Source organism: Arvicola amphibius, chromosome 1, assembly GCF_903992535.2.
Source record: "Arvicola amphibius chromosome 1, mArvAmp1.2, whole genome shotgun sequence".
Taxonomy (NCBI): Eukaryota; Metazoa; Chordata; class Mammalia; order Rodentia; family Cricetidae; genus Arvicola; species Arvicola amphibius.
The window spans coordinates 150,984,338-151,006,460 of record NC_052047.1 but is presented as its reverse complement, the minus strand read 5'-3'; the positions used below and the strand labels follow the sequence as shown (position 1 = coordinate 151,006,460).

The 22,123-nt window shown below is 54.4% G+C and overlaps 1 protein-coding gene across 2 annotated transcripts in view; it reads right to left on the bottom strand.

Moving 5' to 3' along the window:
- Positions 1-69: 69 nt before the first annotated feature.
- Positions 70-22,123, bottom strand: part of Macrod1 (mono-ADP ribosylhydrolase 1) — a 140,442-nt gene continuing 118,388 nt past the window's right edge. The window contains exons 4-11 of one of the 2 annotated variants that reach the window (XM_038325119.2): positions 12,352-12,381; positions 1,760-1,876; positions 1,219-1,340; positions 1,093-1,123; positions 918-991; positions 535-616; positions 400-434; positions 70-227 (exon numbers count right to left, since the gene is read on the bottom strand). In XM_038325119.2, the coding sequence (XP_038181047.1) occupies positions 430-434; positions 535-616; positions 918-991; positions 1,093-1,123; positions 1,219-1,340; positions 1,760-1,876; positions 12,352-12,381 (461 nt within the window). In that variant the 3' untranslated portion in view covers positions 70-227; positions 400-429. The remainder of the gene's footprint in view (positions 228-399; positions 435-534; positions 617-917; positions 992-1,092; positions 1,124-1,218; positions 1,341-1,759; positions 1,877-12,351; positions 12,382-22,123) is intronic. The other variant, XM_038325108.1, reaches the window with a different exon arrangement.

The window sequence follows — 22,123 nt, the reverse complement described above, 5'->3', positions numbered from 1 at the left end:
CACCACTCCTACCAAGGGATACCTTCCCCCTGGGCCCCAGTCAGACCCAGACCCCAGCACTCAGACAAGTGAGGCTGAATCAGACAGCTTTATTAAGAGGCTTCTGAAAGAGAGGACAGGATACGCCGAGGGGAAGGACAACCCCGCGCTGGTCAGGCTGGAACAAGCAGTTGGCTTCCGAGACCTCTCTTAGAGTTGGGAGCGAGGTCCCACAGGCCCAGGTGGGTCTGAGGGTAGAGCAGATAGGTCAGAGGGAGTTGAGGACTTCCGAAAGCACCAGGGCCCCCTCCCTAGCTTCACCACCCCACTGCACAGAGGTGGGCAACAGCAGGTTGAGCGGGTGTTACAGGCCAGGTTAGTGTAGGGCAGCCACTCCACACGGGGCCAGGCCCTGCTTACCAGTCCCATTCAGGGTGGGCTTCAGGAGCCTCAGGCTGGAAGGCAGAGGACAGTGAGAGCCGCCCCAGGGCCATGGGGGAGGGGGAGGCTGACCTGGGGGGCTGGGGGCTGCTGGAAGGAAACAAGGGCACATACCTACTGGGAAGTAATGGGGCAGGCGCTCTCGGTAAATGCCCTCGTCCTTCTCGAGGAACACACAGACGATAAGCCGATCCACCTGTGCCAGGGACTGCTCAGCCTGGGCAGGGCCTCAGCTGGCCCCTCAGTCCTAGTACTGTGTGCTCCCTAAACCCACCTACCCTGACAGGGTCTCAACTGCCTACTATGGGGGTACTGTCTGCAGGGGTTTGAGAATTAACAGTGCCCACCCATAACATAAAACATTCATGTGTCAAGATCGCCCCTTCCTGTTGATGTCCCACAGAAGGAGTGAACCTGTGGAGGGCAGGTACCTACTGGCCACACCGGTCCAGAACTAAGTGCCCCTGCTCCTGCCTCGCTGCCAACCATTCTCTCACCTTGTCCTTGTGCTGCTCCAGCCACTCCCGCAGCGCAGCCAGCACTACCTCAGCTGCCGCCTCATTGGGGTACCCTGAGGGTGGGGTCTGGTGAGTCCAGATCTGGCCCTCCCCTGCCCACCTCGGTGAGTAGGGCCCTCACTGCCCACACTAGGCTTTGACAAATCAGACTCACCAAACACGCCTGTGGAGATGCATGGGAAAGCCTGGGGGAGGGAGGGCGAGGCAACATGGGGACTTGGTCACTAGGCGCCTCCCCAGCAACCGTCCACCACACACACACACATCAGGCGACTCTTACCACCGAGCGCAGCCGGTGCTCCAGTAACAGGTCCAGGCTGCTCAAGTAGCAGCTGCGCAGCTCGGCCGCCTGGCTGGCACTGGGTTGGCCCACAGCGATGGGCCCCACTGTGTGGATGACGTCTAGGGTAGGGTGAACTTCAGTCAGACAGCCTAGGTTTTCCCTGCCCTCTTAGCAGGACCCCACCCTTGTGGTACATGCTTATGCCTGACCATCTGCATGCCACTGTTAAGTGGCGGAAGACTAACCCAGTCCCCTCACTCTTCTGCCCACTGCAGCTCCAGCCGCTTTCCACCTGCTCTCTGGGTATCAGAGGGCCCAGGCCCTTACACTTAAAACTTAAGGCGCACTTAGTTGGGCAGTGGTGGCGAACGCCTTTAATCCCAGCACTCTGAGGCAGAGTCAGGCGGATCTCAGTGAGTTCGAGGTCAGCCTGGTCTACAGAGTGAGTTCCAGGACAGCCAGAGATACAGAGAAACCCTGTCTCAAAAAACTTAAAAAAAAAAAAAAAAGAAAGAAAGAAAAGAAAAGACACACTCACACTTGGCCGGCAGCCTGTAGCCGCAGGTGATCTTGGCTTTGCCGGTCTCGCAGTTCTGCAGGGTGCGGCACTCATCTGTGAGCAGGGGTCCTGCAGCCCGGTGGATGCAACCGTCCACTGCAGGGAACCGAGAAAATTGAGCAGTTGGGTTTCTCTCATCTCTGACGGATCAGGCATGACACCCCAATCCCAAGAAACTCCAAGGCTATCTATTCCTTGGCCCACCCGTCATGACAATGTTCTCCAAGGTCTCTGGCTGCTCTTGTTACCCCATTCCCATCTAGGGAAACAGATTCTAAGGAGCAGCAGCCGGTCCTGGAGCGAAAAGGCACGGGGTGACCGGCAGGGGGAGCGCCTGCCTCACCCTCTTGATTGTCCAGAAAGCGCCCTCCTGAGGTCACCTGTCATCTTGGATATAAGAATCAGGTGGGATCCGGAATCCCACCTTTTGACAAGGTCTGCCAAACTTTGGGCCTCATTTAATCCCATCTGAGGAACCGAGGCCACCTTGTTCCAAATGGCAGATCCAGTCCGGGGCCTGAGCCTGGCTTTTCCAGCTCCTTCCCATTGGACCAGGCCTCGCAGGTGTCCCTACAGACTCTCAAGTCTGTGAGGCAACTAGTATCTTGCTTAACTGAAGCCAGGCTTGGGCTTGTTTACCCAAGAGAAGCTCTTGGGGCTCCCTGTAACCCAGGGGACCCAGGCCCAGATAAACAACTCTCAATGCTTCGAGATCCCAGAGACAGCAGAGGCCCAGAGGCAACTCTTCTACTGACTCAGCCAGGCACCATATAGCTTTGCCCAAGCACACTGGGGCAAGAACTGGTTTGCCCCTGCCTGCTATAAATTTTCTCCTGCTTTACCATCATCTCAACTGCAAAATGGGGACAGTGGCCCCTGAGATGGCAGGGCTGATGAAACCCAGGCTTACTCCCAAGGAGCTCTGCTGCCTGGTGCCTGGCTACACTGGCATGAGGCAAAAAACCATTCTGGCTCCATTTTTACAGATTCCTAACATGAGACCCTTGCTCCTTCCTGCATCCCTCCAACTTCTTGGTACAGATCTGGGGACACCAAATGAACACCACCCTCTTCTGCTGTTTTCTCTCAGGGCCCTAAGGAGCCAATTAAACCTAATTTTCAGCTTTCCTCAGAGCTGGCACTGGGTGGTTTTCCTCGGGTTGGGGGAGCCTGGGAGTGGCCAGGACAGCGCCTTTCAGCCCCTTGCCCTCCTCTGCAGAGCCTGAGCTGAGAGTCCCTGCCCCAGAAGCCTGTGTGCAGCCTGGAGTTCACAGGCATCACACAATGTATCTGTTCTGGGTGGGATGCCACAGAGGACCCAGCACAGTGCAGGACAGCAGCAAAGGGGAGCTGAGCGGTCTGGGTGATCCTGGCCACACCACTCTACTCTGGTTCTAATAGTGCCTGCCTCATAGGATGTTGGAAAAATCAATTTTGGGGGGTGGGGTAGTGCTGGATATGGAGCCCAGGGCACACAAGCCACTGCTGAGCTACACCTCAGCATTAAGTAAGTTGACGGTTTTTCTTTTTCCTATTTCTTTTTGGGGGGGGGGGCGGTTCAGAAACAGGGTTTCTCTTTGTAGCCCTAGATGTCCTGGAACTCACTCTGTCTACCAGGTTGGCCTCGAACTCAGAGATCCAGCTTCTTATGCCTCCTGGTGCTGGGATTAAAGGCGTTCACCACCACCACCTGGCTCTGTTTCATCTTTTATTTGTTGTGCTTTGTTATTTCTTTCCCCACATTACATTATGGAGCTGAAGCTGCCCTCAGCTTTGCTGGGTGCTGAGGATGACCTTTAACTCCTGACCTTCCTGCCTCCACTCTGGGTGCTGAGATTGGAGGAGCAGACTGCTATGCCAGGCTCTTCTTGATATTCTTTTTAGATTTATTTATTTTGCTTTATGTGTATAAATGTTTTGCCTACATGCATGTATGTTCACTGTTTGCTGATGAATCCCCCTGGAGCTGGGATTATAGATAGTTATGAGACACCATGTGGATTCTGGGAACTGAACCTGTGTTCTTGACCCCCTGAAGTCAGGCTTTTTTTTGTTGTTGTTGTTGTTGAGACAGGGTTTCTATGTAATTGCCCTGGCTGTCCTGGAACTGGCTCTATAGACCAGGCTGGCCTTGAACTCACAAAGACCCACCTTTGTGTGCCACCACACCAATAATTCTTGTTACTTAGTTAAACTGTGTTGGACTTGAGCAGAAACAAAGTGACTTGGCCCTTATTATGATATGACAGCATCAGGCTCACAGCACACACGGGGTCCCCAGAGTCTGAGTGAGCACAGGGATCTGTACAGATAGTACTGCTGGATCCTATAGGCCCTCCCTGTCAGTCTCACCCTCCTGGCACCCCACTATCTGCTACTTCAGTGTGAAGCCTCCTGCAGGTGACCTTAATTGGCTATAGGTCACTGGAAGCACTGCTTGGGAGCGCTGTGTTTTAGCGACTTTACAACTCCTGCTGGGACAGGTTGGTAGTCTGGCCTTGGGGGCTGACTTGGGAGTTTGAGGGTACGGGGGACTGGCACAGGAGCCGCCTACCAGCTGTTAGGGCTTGGACCACGTGACTGTGACACTGAGTGCCCAAGGATAAGGGTTCTCCTAAAGTAAAGATGAGGGACAGACCCTGACCACATCTGTGTTGTTTCCCCTAAACAGACTGGTCCCGGACTTGAAGTCTGGGCTACCTGGTCCCTCCCACCCACACCATCCTCCCACCCACATGTCAGCCTTCTTGACGGCCCACAGTGGTTTGCTCTTCACCTGGGCAGAGGGTGGTGGCTTGTGTCTTTAATCCCAACTCTTGGGAAGGAGAGGCCAGTTAGAATAATGATAGAATTCTGTCTCAACAGACAAATATCAACAACAAACACCTAGGCTGATAGCTCAGTCCCCAGGTCAGCAGACAGCCTGGGTCTTCCCTGGTCATTCTCCTGTGTCCACTTCCTGCCTACTAGGTCCAAGATGAATATTCCTCCGTTGTGGTGGAGCCAGTCTGCCTCCCTTCCTCCCCACTGGACCTCCTTGCAGTAAGCACCATGGGGTGTTGAACCAGTCCCAGTGGTTGTCTTATTGGAGTCTCACCCCCTTCCCCGCTCAGGAGGTGCTACCAACCCCTTCTTATAGAAGAAACTGAGGCATGAATAGCAAAACCCGACTCAGGTCACACACTGGACACTGAAGGTTCAGGGGCTGTCCTGGACCACAACGTAGCTGCCTTTGGCACCCCTCAACCCCCTACCCTTGGTGGGCAAGCCAGTGTTTGCCTGCTTCTCCCAAACCCTTTCTGTCATCTTTTGTCTCCCTGCCTCTTCCTGTCTCCACCCCGGCAGTGTGGCACCTATCCTCTCCCTGAATCAACACATCCCCCAGCAGAGCTGCCTTGGGGACCCTCATCTCTCTGGACTGCTCAGCTCACCCACTAAGGCTTTCTTAGGGACACCAGCTGTTTCCAGCCTGTCCACTCTGAGCTCTCCTGTTCTAGACCCTCCCTCTGCTGCTGCCCTCTCTAAACTGCACCTCAGCCCCTACCCCTTCTGTCTAGTCAGGTCCCCAAAGCCCATCCTCTGGGTAAAAATATGGACAGACCCCTTACCCTAACTTCAGCTTGGGACCTTCAGAAGATACCTCCCTCCCTGTTCCCACACAATTCTCTCCAGCAAGGACGGGGAGCAGAGCAGGGCCGGTAGGAGCTGTCTCATGCCAGGGGCAGGGGCTGGAGAAGGAAGGACAGACAGGTCAGGGGCTAAAGCCTGACCAAGGCAGGCTCCAGTGGGACCACTCCAGTATGGCACTGAGGACTGTGGGCTGCTATTTAGGGTGCTGTAATATTCATGAAGGGGAGATTAGATATTTAAATTTATTCAGCAATAAATGTGTCTCAGTGGGGGAGCATTCCTCATGCTAAACAAACAAGTGAGCAGGGGCTAATTAAATATTTACAGGAACAAGAGGAGCCAGTGGCCTAGGGGACATAGAGGGCAGCTATGCCCCTGCCAAAGGGTCACATAGTCCCATTCCCTTCTGCCACTCTGGAGCTGGCCCCTTCACATTCTCTTCCGGGATTTCTCTTTCCAGAAATTGAAACCAAAGGTTTCTGATAGCTTTGGGCTAGTTATTCAACCTCTCTGAATCTCAGAGCCTAGGTGTCCAAAGACTTGTAGGAACATTGACTCAAGCTGGGGGTAACCAGCAGGTGGGCAACCAAAAACCAGAGGAGTCAACAACTTTCCAAGGTGTCCGGGCTGGAAGTGGAGCAGAAACCAAGATCCCTATGACTAGGCTCTGTTGTCAAAGAAGTGGAGGTAAAGGTTCAGAAAGGCGTAATCCACTTTTTCAGAGTCACAGAGCAAGAGAGGATTCTGGGAGCTCTCACCTCTGCCCTGCCCTGCCCATCCTGGGCTCCTATGGACTCCCCATCAGAAGGGGAGAAGGGAGAGCCTGGAAGGGGGGGCCCAGTTTGTAGTGACAGTCAATCCAGCCTAAGAGACACAAGCAAGGACTTTTCCAAAGCCAAGTCCCCCTTCCCTGGCTTTTCCACTGTGTTTCCAGGGTACAGTCTCCTCTCTGTGCCTCAGTTTCCTCAGCTGTCAGCACAACTCTCCTTGCTTGCTGTGGGAGGAGGCAGCACCTTTCTTTGTTTATCACACTGTCAGGTAGGTGGCCCAGGTTCTGCTGGACCTCAAGAGCAGAGGCCTCCTTCCCAAGACAGTACCTTCTGCCTAGATCAGGCCTTTGGGGCAGCAGCTCTAGCCTAGACAGGAACTGTGGAGGGGTGGGGCCCTCTGTCCAAGAAGGCACAGGGGACCTATCCCCATCTGGACATCCAATCCTGCTTGGGCTCTGGCCTGGGGACAGCTCACAGCAGACACACCTTGGTGCAGCATAGATCCTGTGTGCTGATGGTTTCCCACTACCTTCTCAGGAGGAAAGCCTGGCTGAGCAGATGCAGAGCCCAGTCTGCAAGGATTCTAAGGCAGCTTCCTGAGCTGCTGACCTTTGGGTTCCTATCCCCAAGAGGGCTATGGAGCTCACTGGGGCCTTGAACCCTTCTCTCCTGGCTTGCCCCCACACTTCCTCCTTCCTTCTGGATAGACCTTGGGGACCGAGACCCTGATGTTGCCCAGTCAGAACCCATAGTGCCTCAGCTTGTCCTGTCTGGTCCTTCATGCTGCAGACAGCTCCACACCAATCTGAGCTCCAGAAGAGGCGTGGTGGGCCCAGGGAAGGACACAGAGCCCAGCCTCTTGAGAGTGCACCCTAGGCGGGTGGGCGCCCTGGGGAGAAGACGGATGGACAACATCACTGCGATGTGATCGGAAATTCATTACGGGGTGAGATCAGCTCCTTAAATGGGGATTTGAAAACATTAGGGCTTCATTATGTACACAACCACGGTGCTTCATTCATCATGCAAAATCACTCGCGTTATTAAAGCTTTGTGGCAGCCGTGTGCAGGGCCTGGTGGCATCTTGCCTGTTGGGGGCAGGGCATGAGAGCAGTGGCCATGTGGCCGGGGCCAGAGTTGCTGAAGGACTGATTCCCACACTCTCAGGAATCAGGAAAGGCCAGCTGCTAGGTAGAAAGTCTCAGTTTCCCCAACTGCAAAATGGCCTCGTTGCAGAGGGTGGCCTCTGGTCTCAGGAGGAGCTTCCAGATAACCTATGAACACCCAGAATGCTTGGCTTCCTAGGGCACTGTCCTCCCAATGATGGTCAGGACGGAGCAGCCGGTAACCCAGGGCCTCTGCTTGGTTAAGGAAGGACCTGCCACACTCTGCTCACCAAACCTCTGTGGCTCCTGCCAGTCGACAACATGAAAACTCTGACAGAGCAAGTCAGGACTCTGGGCCCGGAAAGCTACATATTGTGCGCCATTATAAACATGGAATAGGGCTGCCATGGGCCAGTCTTGTGTGTCACAGTGCCAGGGAAGAGACAGCAGTGCTGACTCAAGAAGGTGGAACAGGACAGGAGGTGGGAAGGGGTGGGAACATGCCCGCTGGGTGATCTAAAATGTCCCTGGAGCATGGGACACTGTAGAGGAGCCCTGGGTAGTAGAATCTACTGGAAGGGACTAAAGAGGAGAGCCGCAGTTCATAAACCCAGGGCAGGAGTGCAGGACTGCAGTCGGGGGGGCAGAAACTGTGGCTAAGGTGTGTAGGGATCACCCTAACATGGTGATGGTGCGCCTATCTGAGCGAGCCCAACACTCTACATAGCATCCTAGCTGCTTTTGCTGTTCTTCTTGCGACTTCTCAGTGCCGAGGCTGTGCCCTGCTCCTGCAGACAGCCCCAGGCTCAGCCCCCTGTGTCTACCAAGCTTCTAGGCTCTTGGGAGCCCTCAGGCTAGCTGCTGCTTCTGAGTCCTGCAGGTGGCCAAAGAGGGGCAGGACCTCGCACACCCTGGCTGCCAGAACTCCCAGGGCAGCCCACAGGCTATGAAGGTCACATTATCCACGGAGTCAGGCCACCATTCATCAGGGCAGCAGCTTTCCCAGAGGCCGTGGAAGCCATCACAGGTAGGCAGCAGTGATGGCAGCTAGCAGCTCGGAAAGAATTTAGAGGAAGGCCACTCTGGGGTCGGATGCTCAGAGGCCTTGCTAATCTCTGCAGGGACAAAGGAGAGTAAGGAGGCAGGTGAGAGGAAGAGCGAGCTGGGAAAAGAGCGGTAGAAAGGATGGTGAGCAAGACAGAGGTCAGAAGGAGACAGAGCTCCAAAAAGAAAGAGAGGAGCCGCTGAGAAGAGGGTGCCGCCAAGGGCTGGGTACTGTGTGAGTGAACACAAGTACCAGGTGTGGATGAGAGCACATCAGGCCATTGACAAGTCTGCACCCAGCATGTGCTGTCCACCTGGTGCCTGCTCCTTAAGTGGTCTGATGGTGTGCACAGGGCAAACAGAGCTTTTGTTGTTGCTGCTGTTGGAGACAGGGTTTCTCTGTATGACAGCCCTAGCTGTCCTGGAACTAGCCCTGTAGACTCACATAGATCCACTCGTCTCTGCCTCCGGAGTGCCGGGATTAAAGGCGTGCGCTGCCACCACCGCCTGGCGGCAAACAGATTATCTTGAATAATCAAGGGCAACAGAATACCAAGCACGGCTGAAAACAGTGCTGACATAGGCAGCCCCTCTAACCCTAGACGGGGGGGGGGGGGAATGTGCCCACCAGCAGAGACCACACTCCGGTAGGAAGTCAGGGCAGAGGAGCAGCAGCAGGGGATGGCTGTAAGGGATGCTCCACCATCCTGGACTCTCCCGGCATGTGGTGCTGTGATCTGACTGGACCACGCAGTGCAGGTGGCTTGAGCGCTGAAGATGGACAGATGGGTAGAAGCCCCTGGTTCCTGCAGTTTTGTGTGGAAGGCCCAGCACGGAGTGGAGGGCAAGGGGCAAGGGCTTTCACCTCCCTCCTACTCTGTCTTGCCCTCCTGCCTGGGACCTGCCTGACCCCAAGCATTGGCTCCTAAAGCTGGCCCTTAGGGGCGCTGGCTGACTGAGGGCAGAGATGGCGGCTATGCCGGCAGAGGAGGCGGCCCTGAATTAATCTGTCACTAAGACTTGGCCATGGCAGGCACAGTCATGATTTAGATGAATAATTGAAACGCTCTGATACATTTATTATCCCTTTAGTGCAAAAGTGGCAGAGAAAGACGAGGGGTAATTGAAAAAGAACGCACAAATCTCCCCGAGAAAGCTGGCTCCTCATCGCCAAGCAAACATCTCAGAGCTAATAAACAGTTGGGGCACTTGGGCCTTGTTGATCCCCATCCTGATTTAGGACCCGCCTCCCTCCTTACCATACAATAGGAGAGTGTTTGAGACATTCTTTATTGAGCCAATAACTGGCTTTCCACAGGGCCCTGGAGAAGAGTGGGTCTGGTGGTCACCAGCTTCTCCAGGAGACTAGCACTGCCCTAGGCCACGGGGTCATCTTCCCTGGCCCCTCTCCATCCTGCTAGCCTGCCAAACTCCTGTTCAACCTCCAAGGCCCAAATCCAGCAACCCTGGCTTGAGAAGCCTACTTCTAAATTGAATCACTTGATGTCAGAGCAAAGTCCCGAGTCCCAGCAGTCAATGGGTACCCACAGATCTACTGTCTGTCCCTCAGCCCTGGGGCAGACACATACACACGTGGAGAGCCGAGTGTCTGCAGAAGCCACCGTGAGTGTCCTGGGCCCTGACCCTCACAGGGAAGACATTCTGGTGGCAGAGGGAGTAGAACACAGCAAGGTACAGACATGTTCCCAGGGCCCAGAGCTAGGGACAAAAGTCGTGCGGCAGGATGCTTGGCAGGGTGTCTCCTGGCCGGTGGCTGATCCTGAACTTCAGGCCTCCACGGGAGGTTCTAGAGTGTTCCTGGGGTCAGGGCTCATGATGGTGTAACGAATGTATTGTACTTGAAGGAGAGGGGGCATGTCCTGGTACCTGGCTCAGTCCATTTCAACTTCAGATGCCAGGCCCCACCCCTCCTACTTACTCCCTCCGCAGCCCTGCACCTCCACCTGTTCCAAGCTTATTAGCAGAGTGACAGCCCCAGCTGCAGAGGCTCCATAAATCTTGGATGCGTTGTAATGAAAGGCTGTACTCCAGACCTGTTTCCTTCAGGGTCACTGCCCACCCATCTTCTCATCAGCGGGCCTCCCTGCACCCCTGAGGCTGAAAAGGAAGCCAGAGCACCCCACGGTCTAGGACCGGCACTAGGATGACACAAGCCATCCCTGTGCTCAGCCTGCTTCTGCAGGCTACCCTCGGGGAGAGTCTCTCCTTCACAGGGAAGGCTGCCCAGACAGACCCACATCCTGTGACTCTAGAATCAGAGCCAGGGTAGATGGCTATGAGCTGAGCAGGTAGTAAGGGTAGGCCCTGCTGAGGAAATGGCACTCAGCTAAAGGCTTGTGAGAGGGAAGAGAGCAGACACTTAGTATCCTCAGGAAAAGCACTCCCTGTGGGAGGAGCAGTCAGTACAGAGGTCCCCAAGGCAAGGGTGTACTGGTCCTGCCCAAAGCCAGGTAGGAGTGTGGCTCCTGCTTGGCAGGGAAGGGAGTCTGAGAGGTGGCTGGGGCCATAGTTGCGATTCTGGAGGAGGTGAGGATTGTGAGCAGGACAAGTGTGACGAGCTGACAGGTTCTCATCTTTTACCTTCCCCAGGGGGACTGCCAAAACTCCAGCTTCCCCAAGGCTTCCCACACTCCTGTGTCTTCCCCGGCCTCCTGGCTGGAATCTGAAGCATCTGATCAGTTGAGGTTCCTCAATGCCCTCTGTCTTTCATCTTTAGATCTTGATCTGTCTGTTTCCTCCACCCATCTCTCCTGACCAGTGTAGGCCCTATCTTCCTTCCTAAAATCCCTCTGATGCCCAAGCTAAGCAGGTGTTTCCAGCTGACCTTGATGTGTCTAGGACACCCCCCCACTACCCTGTCATGGCTGGCACTCTCCTATACTTGGAGCTTAGATGGGCAGACATCGGGCCCGATTCCCAGGCAAGATCTGTTGGAGTCCAGTTCACAGTCCTGTCGGCCATAGGTGCTGAGTACTGGATGGTGAGCAAACGGGTGCGGGATGGGTGCTGTGGGTGGGACACTGTAGATGGGGCATGGTGTCACCAACCATGGAGGACACTGGTCCTCTCAAAGGGCAGACTTGGGAAGAGGTCCCCAAAATCCTACCCATGGGCACTCAGTCGCCATCCTGGGAAGCAGTGACCTCCACCGGGACAGCTGGAGGAGAGTCGGGAGGGAGGAAAAGCATCTCCAGCCACAAACAGCCCCCTGCATCCTGGCTGGTCACCGACAGCTCTTAGCGCTGTGCTTATTTATTCCCGACCTTCGCTGCCCCTTTTATTTTTCCCCCCTTTTAAAACCTGGCCTGGGCCCCGCCACTGCTGCCGTAAACACGGCCCCCGGGATTTATCCGACGGCGCATTAACCCCTGGCCCCTGGCTCACCAATCATCCTGCCGCTGTACAGACAGCGGCTGCCCAGCAGCTGGGGGCTGAGGTGCTGGTGGGTGGTGGGAGACTAGTTGAGGCAGATGTGGGGCCACCGGGGTGCCCCTCTAGAGGCACCTGCTGCATTGGCCTGCATACCTGATGGGTCGGTCACCCTGTTCTCCGCTAGAGCGGCTTCAGCGTCATGATGAATGTTACAACAGCACACAGGGGTGTCTTCTGCATCCCCTGTCACTCACCCATTCCCCACCTGGTGTTTCAAAGCTTGCCCTGTGCAGGCCTGAGATACTGCCTGGCAGGGATACCTGGGAGTTTTCAGTACAGAAATGGGTAATTTGCAGAGATAATAATTTTACCCTTGAGAGTGGAGAAACTGAGGACAATTAGCAAGGAGCTTCCAAAGGCCAAGCTGGTGTCAGGCAGAACGAGACTTTGTCTACCATCCCACAGCCCCCCATTTACAAGCCAGGAGGCTTGAGTTCAGATGGTGGTCCCCAGCTTTGTCAGTGGGCACACCAGGGGCCCTGACTGAAACAGCAGAGTCCCGAAGGATGAAACAGGAGACACGTTCCCCACCCCCACCCTTGTCCCAGACTCAGGTCTGTGTACTTACCCCCTCCACCTCCGAGCAGGGAGTTGTTGGCTGCAAGACAGAGAGAGACAAAAGCAAGTAAGTATGGGAGGGCTTGAGGAAGGGCCTGTTTGGGGCAGAGGGACAATCAGGATGGTGGGTCCTGAGACTCTGGACATAGGGGTTCCAGCCCTTTGGGCAAGAGCCAATGATGGGAGTTTGGGGAGTTCCTAAAAAACCTGGGCTTGTAGGAGGACCAGGAAGTGGGGGCACAGAAAGGTCACCAAGGCCTCCTGATGACCCAGAAGTAGCAGTACACAGGGTTAAGACATGCATCTTCAGGTCAGAGGACAGCTAGTACGAGTCACTTCTCTCTTTGCAGTGTGGATCCCAGGATCCAGTTCAAGTTGTCAGGCTTAACAGTAAATGTCTTTACTCACTGAGCTATCTTGATGCCTCACCCCTTAAAGACCATTCCCTGTATTTCAGACAGGCTTCAGCTTTCACTATGTAGCAAAGGATGGTTTGTGGTTGGGATCGTCCTGCTTCCACCTGCCATGCCGGGGTGCCCTGTGTCCTGCTGTGCCGGCCGGGGTGCACTGTGACCTGCCATGCTGGGGTGCCCTGTGTCCTGCCGTGCTGGCCAGGGTGCCCTGTGTCCTGCCATGCCGGCCGGGGTGCCCTGTGTCCTGCCATGCCGGCCGGGGTGCCCTATGTCCTGCCATTCCTGCCGAGGTGCCCTGTGTTCTGCCTGTTCTCTTTTGCCCCACACTGTTTCCAAGGCCCAGCAGTGCCCAGCCCTCAGCACAGGTATGCGGAGGACAGGTATGTTGTGGAATATTATTTTAATGTGGCAAAGGCGTGCTACATTTGTTTCACTTGCCTGCCTGAGGACCCTGATTGGTCTATTAAAAGCTGGATGGCAGGTCTATTAAAAGCTGAGTGTTAGGAGAGAGGATTGATGGAGCAGGCAGACAAAATAAACAGGAGAACTCCAGGCTCAAAAAGGAGGAGGAGGAGGAACAAGGGACACACCCAGGGCAAGACACCAACCAAATGACAGCTAGACACAGAGAAGCAGTGAACGTAAGATCTACAGAAATAAGAAGGTAAAAAGTCCAGAGGCAAGGTAAATAAAGAGAAACAGGTTAATTTAAGTTAAAAGAGCTAGCCAGAAACATGCTTAAGACAGGCAAAGCATTCAAAACTAGCCTCTGTGTCATGACTTGGGAGCTGGTTGGTGGCCCAAAAGAAAAAGCCCGGTACACAGGACAGCATGGTCCTACCCTCATGATCCACAAGCTGCCTAGTAACACATATGGAAGCCATGAAGAAGGAACAGCACCTTTAACCCCAGTCCTGTGAGTCTGAGGCCAGCCTGATCTACACAGGGAGTTCTAGGACAGGGAGGACTATGTAGAGAGACTGACCCTGTCTCAAGAAACAAGAGGGCAGGGTTACATGCTGCTGGGGAGTTAGCAGGAGGCCAGCGGCTAAGGAGCACCTGAGAGAGGAGAGCCACAGCCATGCCGTGGGCCATGTCAGAAGCCTGAGGCCAGCCAGCACCTGGAGAGTGGTGACACCTGATTCCAGGCCTCAGTTTCCCATGTAAAATAGGAAGAACAGCCCAGCCCACAGGGCTGGGGTGAAGGTCACGAGAAAGGAGTCAGCTCTAGCCTTGCTATAGGAGGGTTCTCTGATAGCTACCTGTCCTGGAGGGGACCCCCTCAGGCAGAGAGCATGGGTCTGACTGCCATCATGGCTGCCACTTTCCATATAAGCCATACCCATCTTGCTTTTGCCCAGCTGGCTGCCACTGCTGTCTTACCATGTGGCTGGCGTATAGGTAAGGGAGATTGGCAGCCCCGCTGCCAGAATGCCAGGGCTGTGCCGGTCAGTGCCCCTTTGGCCACAAGGCCTGCGTCCATAAAGTCCCAGTGCCAACTAGACAAAGAGCTAGGGGAGGCCTCTGGTTGCTGCGCAGGAGACTTGGGGAGCAGGTGCCTGACTCCCTGGCTGGGCCTTCAGCTCCTTGCAGGGCTGAATCTTACCCCACCTTCCAGGGCTTTCTACTTTAGGGTTGGGGCCAGACTGTGGCCCAGGGCTTTGTGCAGAAACTATGGACGCTGTTAAGTGGTGTTGGGTAGCTCGCAGTGGCTGCTCTCCCAGACCTGACAGCTCTTCGCTTGGGGAATAATTAATTCCACAGCCTGAAAACCCAGGGCTGCAAGTTGCCACGTTACTTTCGAGATTAATACAAGCAGCTAATTAAGATGGAGAAGTGAGGCGCTGCCGGGCGCTCCTAGAACCAAGCGGGGACCATGGGGACGGCGAAGGAAGCAGCTGAGCATGGAGGTGAGGTAGCTGGAGACTGGAGAGCTAAGGGCAAGAGCTGAGGTCAGCCACCAAAGGGACCCAGGAGGAAGGGGCAGGGTGCAGAGGTCCCATTCTGGTTCCCAGAAGCCCTCCAGGTCACGGTTCGATGGAAGGAGCAGATCCTTAGCAAGAGACAGGCTGCCAATGTCCCAAAAGACCCCACTTAGCATCACAGCAGAGCCACCAGAGAGAGGCTCCTGCTCCCATTTTACAGAGAAGGAAACTGAGTTCATAGAGCAGAGAGAGAGACTGGGGCTGGGGCAGGGTGGGAGCTAGGGTTAGAGCTCGTTTCCAGGGCTCGTGTGTGCAGGAAGCCCTGAGTTAGATCTGCCCTGGATATACCCCATGTAGTAGCTGCTGCCTGTTCTCACTCTGAGAGGTGGAGATAGGAGGATCAGAAGGTCAAGGTCATCTGCTACAGAAGGCAACCCGGGCTACAGGAGACCTTGGCTCAAAAATAAATAAGAGCTAAATCTGGGTTTCTCTGAACTCTAAGGCAGGCCACCAAGAGGGGTGGTTATGTGACCTCTACCCCCCACCCCAGGTCATGCCTACTTTCTCAAAGTCAGAGGGGCACTCTGGAGGCTCCATTACCTCAGCCTCAATCGCTCCATGCCCAGCAGGCTTGGCTTCAAACGTGAGGGGTTGTGCCCTTGGTAGTCCTGTATGGGAACCAGCAGCCGAGCACGAGGCGCCTCAGGTGGGCCCAGGCCTGACTCCAGCCCCCTGAGTCCCTGGGGCAGGGCTGGCGGTTGTCGGAAGCTGCCCTCCACGGCCCTTCCCACCTCCCCCCATCACCTCTCTCTTAATTAACACCGGCTGCAAACAAGCTGGCTCCTGCTCAAAGAGGGCACAATGCCAAATGGGTTGGCAGGGAGCCTTGCTGGGGCAGGAGAGGAGGGGCGGGGACCTGGACTGGACGCAGTAGACCCCAGACAGAGAGAATGTCAACCCCACCTGCCTGGCACTCCAAACCCCCCATTCTGTATGGTCTTGTCCCTGGGGAGAGGCAAATGGGAAGAATGACTGATGTCTACCCAGCCAGGGTACAAGAGAGGAGTGGGCCTGTCCCAGGCCCAATGTTGAAAGGGTAGGTGAAGCCTGGGTACCTTCTTAGCCTGGGCAGAGGATCTGTGTTCAGCCGACCCACCCGTAAAAGTTTTTTTTTTTAATTTTATTTTATTTTTGGTTTGTTTCTGTTTATCTATTTGTATCACATAGTCCAGGCTGGCCACAAATTTACTATATAGTTAAAGATGACCTTTGGATCCTCTTGTCTAGAGTTCAGGAATTACGCTTAGAATATTCCATGCTAGAGGAGTAACCCAGGGCTTTGTGCATGTCAGGGAGCATTTTGCCAACTTGAATGACACCCTTAGACCTCTGTTTCTTAGATAAACGGGGTCTCACAATGCTGTCCAGTCTGCCAGAACTCTTGATCTCAGGCAATCCTGCTTCAGACACCCGACAGTTGGGAATATAGGCACATACCACAATATCCAACTTTTATTTTATTTATTTGTTTGATTATTTATTTTATGTAGCCCTGACTGCCCTGGAACTCACTCTGTAGTCCAGGCTGGCCTCAGACTCAGAGATCTGCCTGCCTCTCTTCCCAAGCCCTGGGATTATGGGTGTGCCACCACCCAGCCTAAGCATCCAGGGTCTTTGAAGTGCAGGAGGGGCTGCGGCTGGTCCCAGCTCTGGTGGCATGTAAACTCTGGCATAGAGGGTACAGTCCCAGGCCAGCATATACACGTTAGGTTGTGAGGACAAGCCTGGTCCTCTGCATGCCCTGGAGTGCCACTCATCAGCAACACAGCAGGTGAGGTGCACCCTCACCGCAGACAGGTGTGACTTCACCACACTCCACTGGACTTAACCAGCTGGCTTTCGGCCCTGTGACCGTGAAGTGCCCCCTTAGGTCACTCACTGCCAAGTCCTCCGACCACTGAAAGCTGAGATTTGGGGGTGCCTCACTCCAGGCCTCCCAGGTGTTCTCTGCCCTGCTTGCCACTCCTGCTGCCCCCCCCCCAGCTCATGTGCTCTGCCACCTCCCTTCTACCATCTCAGGCCGTGGCCCCTACTCTGTGCCATCCCTAGGGTGGCAGAATAGGGACTCCCCAGTTTGTGCCCAGCTCTTGACTTAGTTAAGTACTGGCAGGTGGCCACTGCCCAAGGAGAGGGAGAGGGCCAGCCCCCAGGGTTTGGCAAGTGCCACTAAAGATTACAGGCAAAGAGCCACCATGTCTAGCTTTAGGAAACGTTTTAAAAATGTTATAATAGGGCTGGAGAGATGGCTCAGTGGTTAAGAGCATTGCCTGCTCTTCCAAAGGTCCTGAGTTCAATTCCCAGCAACCACATGGTGGCTCACAACCATCTGTAATGAGGTCTGGTGCCCTCTTCTGGCCTGCAGGTATACACACAGACAATATTGTATACATAATAAGTAAATAAATATTTAAAAAAATGTTATAATATTAATATATTTCTGTAGAAAAGTCACATTTTAAAATTAAAAAAATATCTTAATGTTTTTATGTGTGGTGTATTTTGCTTGCGTTTTAACAAACAAAGCTTGCCTGAAGATCAGAGAAGCTGGGCAGCCAACCACTAGAGTTTTTTTGTTTTGTTTTGTTTTGTTTTTCGAGACAGGGTTTCTCTGTGGCTTTGGAGCCTGTCCTGGAACTAGCTCTTGTAGACCAGGCTGGCCTCGAACTCAGAGATCCGCCTGCCTCTGCCTCCCGAGTGCTGGGATTAAAGGCGTGCGCCACCACCGCCCGGCCTAGAGTTCTTACTGCTATGAAATCCTCAGACTGAATGGGGTATCCTGTCTCTACAAGTCCTCAGACTGAATGCCCTGAGCTCCTGTTTCCTCCTGCCCTATAGTCCCCTCTGGCCAGCCATATCACTCTTGTCTCCACCTCCTTAATGTTGGGATTAAAGGTGTGAGCCATTGGCAGCAGGCTCTGTTTCCCTTTGAGACTGGATCAATTCAGTGTAGCCCAGGGTGGCCTTGACCTCCCAGAGATCCGCTACCTTTGCCTTCTGAGTGCTGTGCTGGGATTAAAGGTGTGCACCACCTCTGCCTGGCCTCTGTGGCTAACTAGTGGCTGGGTCCACACTCTGATCCCTCAGGCAAGCTTTATTTGTTACAGCACAAACAAATATCACCACATTTATAGAAGGGAGGGGACCAAGGCACAGAGCCTACATGGCAGCTGTGAGCTGGGCTGGACCCGGTACACACAGCGCTCACCTCTCTGGGGAGACACTGCCACCATTTCCCAGAGGGGAGGCCCCTGAGTCACAGGGACAGTCTCTTCACAGTGTAAATAGAACCAATTCTCTTTCACTGCAGCTTAAATCCTTCCCAAGGCTGGGAGTATGACTCAGACAGAAGCCAGCTTGCCTTACAAGAGGGTCACAGGTTCCGTCCCCAGAACCACCAAAGAGAATAAAAAAAGCTACCCCCAAACTCTCACTCCATGAAACCTATTAGAAAGGAGCACCCTTCCTTTGCTCTCAGGATAATGGGCCCTAAGCAAGGCCTGGAGGCCAAGAACCCCATAAACACATGCCTCCCTGTCTTTCCCACTGTCAGCGGCTTCCTCTGCCATGCTCCAGGCTATGATGTCTAAGAGACCCACTCAGGTGCATTCCAGTGCCCACCCACCCGCTCCTCCAGGTAGGAGGAGCCTACTCTTCAGGTAGGAGGAGCCTACTCTTCAGGTAGGAGGAGCCTACTCTTCAGGTAGGCAGCTTTCTGAACACTGTCACTAGCTGTTGCCACGTCAACAGCTTCCAGCACAGAGCTCTGGTGCAGAGCAGGTGTCTAGGGACTTTTGTTTTTCAGCCTCGGAAACTGACTCTTGGGCGTCTTGCCTGCTAGCCAAGTGCTCTCCCACTGAACCATATCCCAGCTTGTTGTTGTTGTTTTGTTGTTGTTTTGTTTTGACAAGGTCTCACTGTGTCCTGTCTTCCAGGATGGTTTTGAACACACTCTGTATCCCAGGTGGCCAGGTACTTTTGATCCCCCTGCCTCAGCTTTTGAGTGCTGGGATTACAGGTGTGCCACCAGGCCTAACCTTAGTGATGAACGTTTAGAAACTACCCGCCCAAGTCACTCAGCTCACTATGTGGGTTGCATGTGGGCAAGACCTGGGTCTGCCCAACTCCCCAGGTGGGGTTCCCCATCTGCCAGCCCAGCAGGAAGCTTGTGAGTAGGGAATGGTGTTGCAGTAAGTGCCAGTCTGAGACCAGTGGCCAAGGGACCTTCTGGCTTTCCCTGACAGGGACTATGTCCTTCATGCCTGGGAGGAGGGGGGTGGCCCTCTGAGGGAGATGGGAGAGGGGGATGCAGAGAGGAGAGTCAGTTCCAAGTGACCCGAGGAAAGCGCTGAGCAGGTGCCTGGACCAGGAAGAGGCTGGCCAGGCAGGCACAGCGGTGACTTTGAAGCTGGCACAACCCCTGCACATGCCCCAGGAGGCTACTCCTGCACATGTCTGCCTCAGAGCCCGTACACCTTGTCCTGGCATCCTGGCTTCACCTGCCTGGAGCAGCTGGGGATCTGAGCACTGCTCCCCTCCAACCCTTAAGCCCTCACTGGTTCTATTTTCTCCTTCCTCCTGAGTGAGCCAGACCTTAGCTTTGGCAAAGACACTTTCTACCGCTACGGTGTGTCAAACACTGGGATGAGGGTGGACTCAGCAGGCACAAAGCTCACTATCTTCGGGATGACAGTCAAAGCTACAGAGGCATAAACTTGAAGCAGAATTAGTTAGCACCAGAGGTCTAGAAGGCAATCAGAGGGAAGGCAGAGGAGGGCTGGCAGGTTGTCTCTCACAGGTGGCTAGGACCGGCTGACTGAGGAAGCTGACCTGGAGAAGCACACAGCAGGCAAAGGTTGCACACAGGATGGTTGTGCAAAGGCCCAGAGGCAGAAGCCTAGCTTGGAGGTATAGCATAGAGCCAGTCCTGTGGCAGAAAGAAGGGGAGAGAAAGGGAAGGGACAGAAGGCCAGGGACCTTTGGAGCTGGCCAGCCTGAAAGTACGCCTCTGGGGGCTGTACTGTCAGGTAACAAGGCAATGCTGAGGTCAGTCTGCCCACAGGGGCTTGTCCCCTTCCCGAAGTGTCCCCCAGGCTTGTCAGGTACAAGGCTGCCACCTACTAGGAGGGCTCTGTGGAGGCTTTGTCCCACTGCCGCACAGACTGACAGCTGAGCCCACAGAGTTTAGGGGCAGGCTCTGTTCCAGGGAAGTCGCTGTTACCTCCCCCGCTCCCACAGGCCGGTGGTGGGGATCCATGTTCCGAGAGGCGAGTCCTTAAAACATGTTTTAGATTAGAAACACCCACAGATGGAATGAGATGTAAAAGGAGCTGAATTCTGAAGATGAAACAAGGGGCTTCAAAGGCTTCAAGCTGGGCGAGCAGTCACCGTGTTGAACAAGCTCTGTCCCCTCAGGCCAAGGTCACTGTCCTCCAAGGTGTGGCTACTGAGGTGGAAATCAAGGGTCAACTTGGGCCTGGCGGTGCACAAGCGCGGGGGGGGGGGGGGGGGGGGCTTGTGGGAGCACAGGGCTGCCACTTATTCATCAAATCCATGCCACCAAACCCATCCCCAACCAGCTGCCACGTGGGCTTTTGACAGCCACCCTAACACAGACAGATACACCCTTCTGCCCCATTTACAGGTGAGGAAATAGAAGTGACCTGCCCCCCAGGACAGAGCTCTAGTAGAAAGAGCCAGTGCCCTTGTCCTTTGCCAGAGCTGGTCTTAAAGCCCCCAGCTTATGCCCTGTGACCTGGGGCTGGTGGCTCATCCTCCTGGAACCTCCGTTTCTTTAATCTGGTCATGAGGGCCATTTAGTCAGGTCCTCATGGGCCTAGATGTTAAAGATACAACTGTCTGAATAAAACGCCTTCAGGTTCTGTGGCAGATGCCTGTAACTCAGCACTTTAGGAGACAGAGGCAGAAGATTCAGGAGTTCAAGACCAGCTCTGGCTATATCATGAAGCTAACCTGGGATACATGTAACCTTGACTTTAAAAGTTACTGTTAGCCAGGGGACCCGCCGAGGCCTTGGGCGACCCCCTGCCGCCCCTCATGGGGCCAGTCCTCCACCATCTCTTTATAAATGATAACACTAACCTCATGATGGGCCCCATTCTCGTGGCCCCATCTAACCCCATTCAGCTCTCAAAGGCCCCGCCTCCAAACACCATCAGTATGCGAATTTGGAACTTAGGGTTCTAACTCACAATCCTTTAGAGGACACACAGATATCATAGCACGGTTTCAGACAGGCACAGGAGTTGGGGAACTCGGTGACAGGGGTCATGTGAGAAGGCAAACAACAGAAGCTTCCACCTATTAAGGCTGGCTCACCAAGTCCCAGTTAGGGAGGGCTGTGTGGCCACGTTGGATATACAGCTCTATCTTAGAGATGGGGAAACTGAGGCTCAGATATGTGCCTGATCCGAGGTCACTAAGGTAGCGTGGTACCAAGTCTCAGAGGTTTGGCTTGGTTGTTCCGAGGGCTGAGCCCCTCACAACCTTATTCAAGGCCTGCCTCATACTGCCCAAATTTGAGCCTGCTCTTCTTTTTTTTTTTTTTTGGTTTTTCGAGACAGGGTTTCCCTGTAGTTTCTAGAGCCTGTCCTGGAACTAGCTCTTGTAGACCAGGCTGGCCTTGAACTCAGAGATCCGCCTGCCTCTGCCTCCCTAATGCTGGGATTAAAGGCGTGCGCCACCACCGCCCGGCTGAGCCCGCTCTTCTTGAATGAGGCTCTCGTCCTCACACCTTCACGACACCCCATTGCTTGTTCGCCACTATTGTCCTGTTTGGAGTCTCCATTCCTGTACCCCAGGATCCGTCCCATGCCAGTCCCTACAAAAGCTGCTTAGTCAGACGTTTAAAGATGGAAGTAGGTTAGCTGGCTGCTGTTCCTGCCTGCCTGGGCCTCCACCCTTTCCTGCCTGGGCTCCCTGGGCTTGGCCACTGCAGGGCTCCAGGAGCTCCTGAGGACCCCATGCTTGGCACCCAATCTACAGGCTGGATCTGGAGGCACATTTCACATTCTGGCTTTTTATTAGGGACAATATAAGCAGCAGGAGAGGTAAGTCACCCTCAGCCTCAGACCCAGCAGCGAAGGGACCTGTCAGGCAATAATACAACCAAAGAATAGTTACAAGCCTTGGCCAACAAGTCCTGTGCGTGGCTTCGGCCAGGTGTTTCCAGAGGCGTCTTCCCTTCCCCAGTCCTCAGGAACCCTGCATGGCGTCCTCTTATTTTTGCCACTTTAACACATGTGCTTATAAGGACTTCAGAGGTTAAGGGACTTGCCCAGGGTCATGAGACTGGGAAGCCAGTGACTGGGGTTCAATCCAGATGCTTGGCTTCTCCGGTGGGCTCCAGAAGGGCTGCAGACCCCTA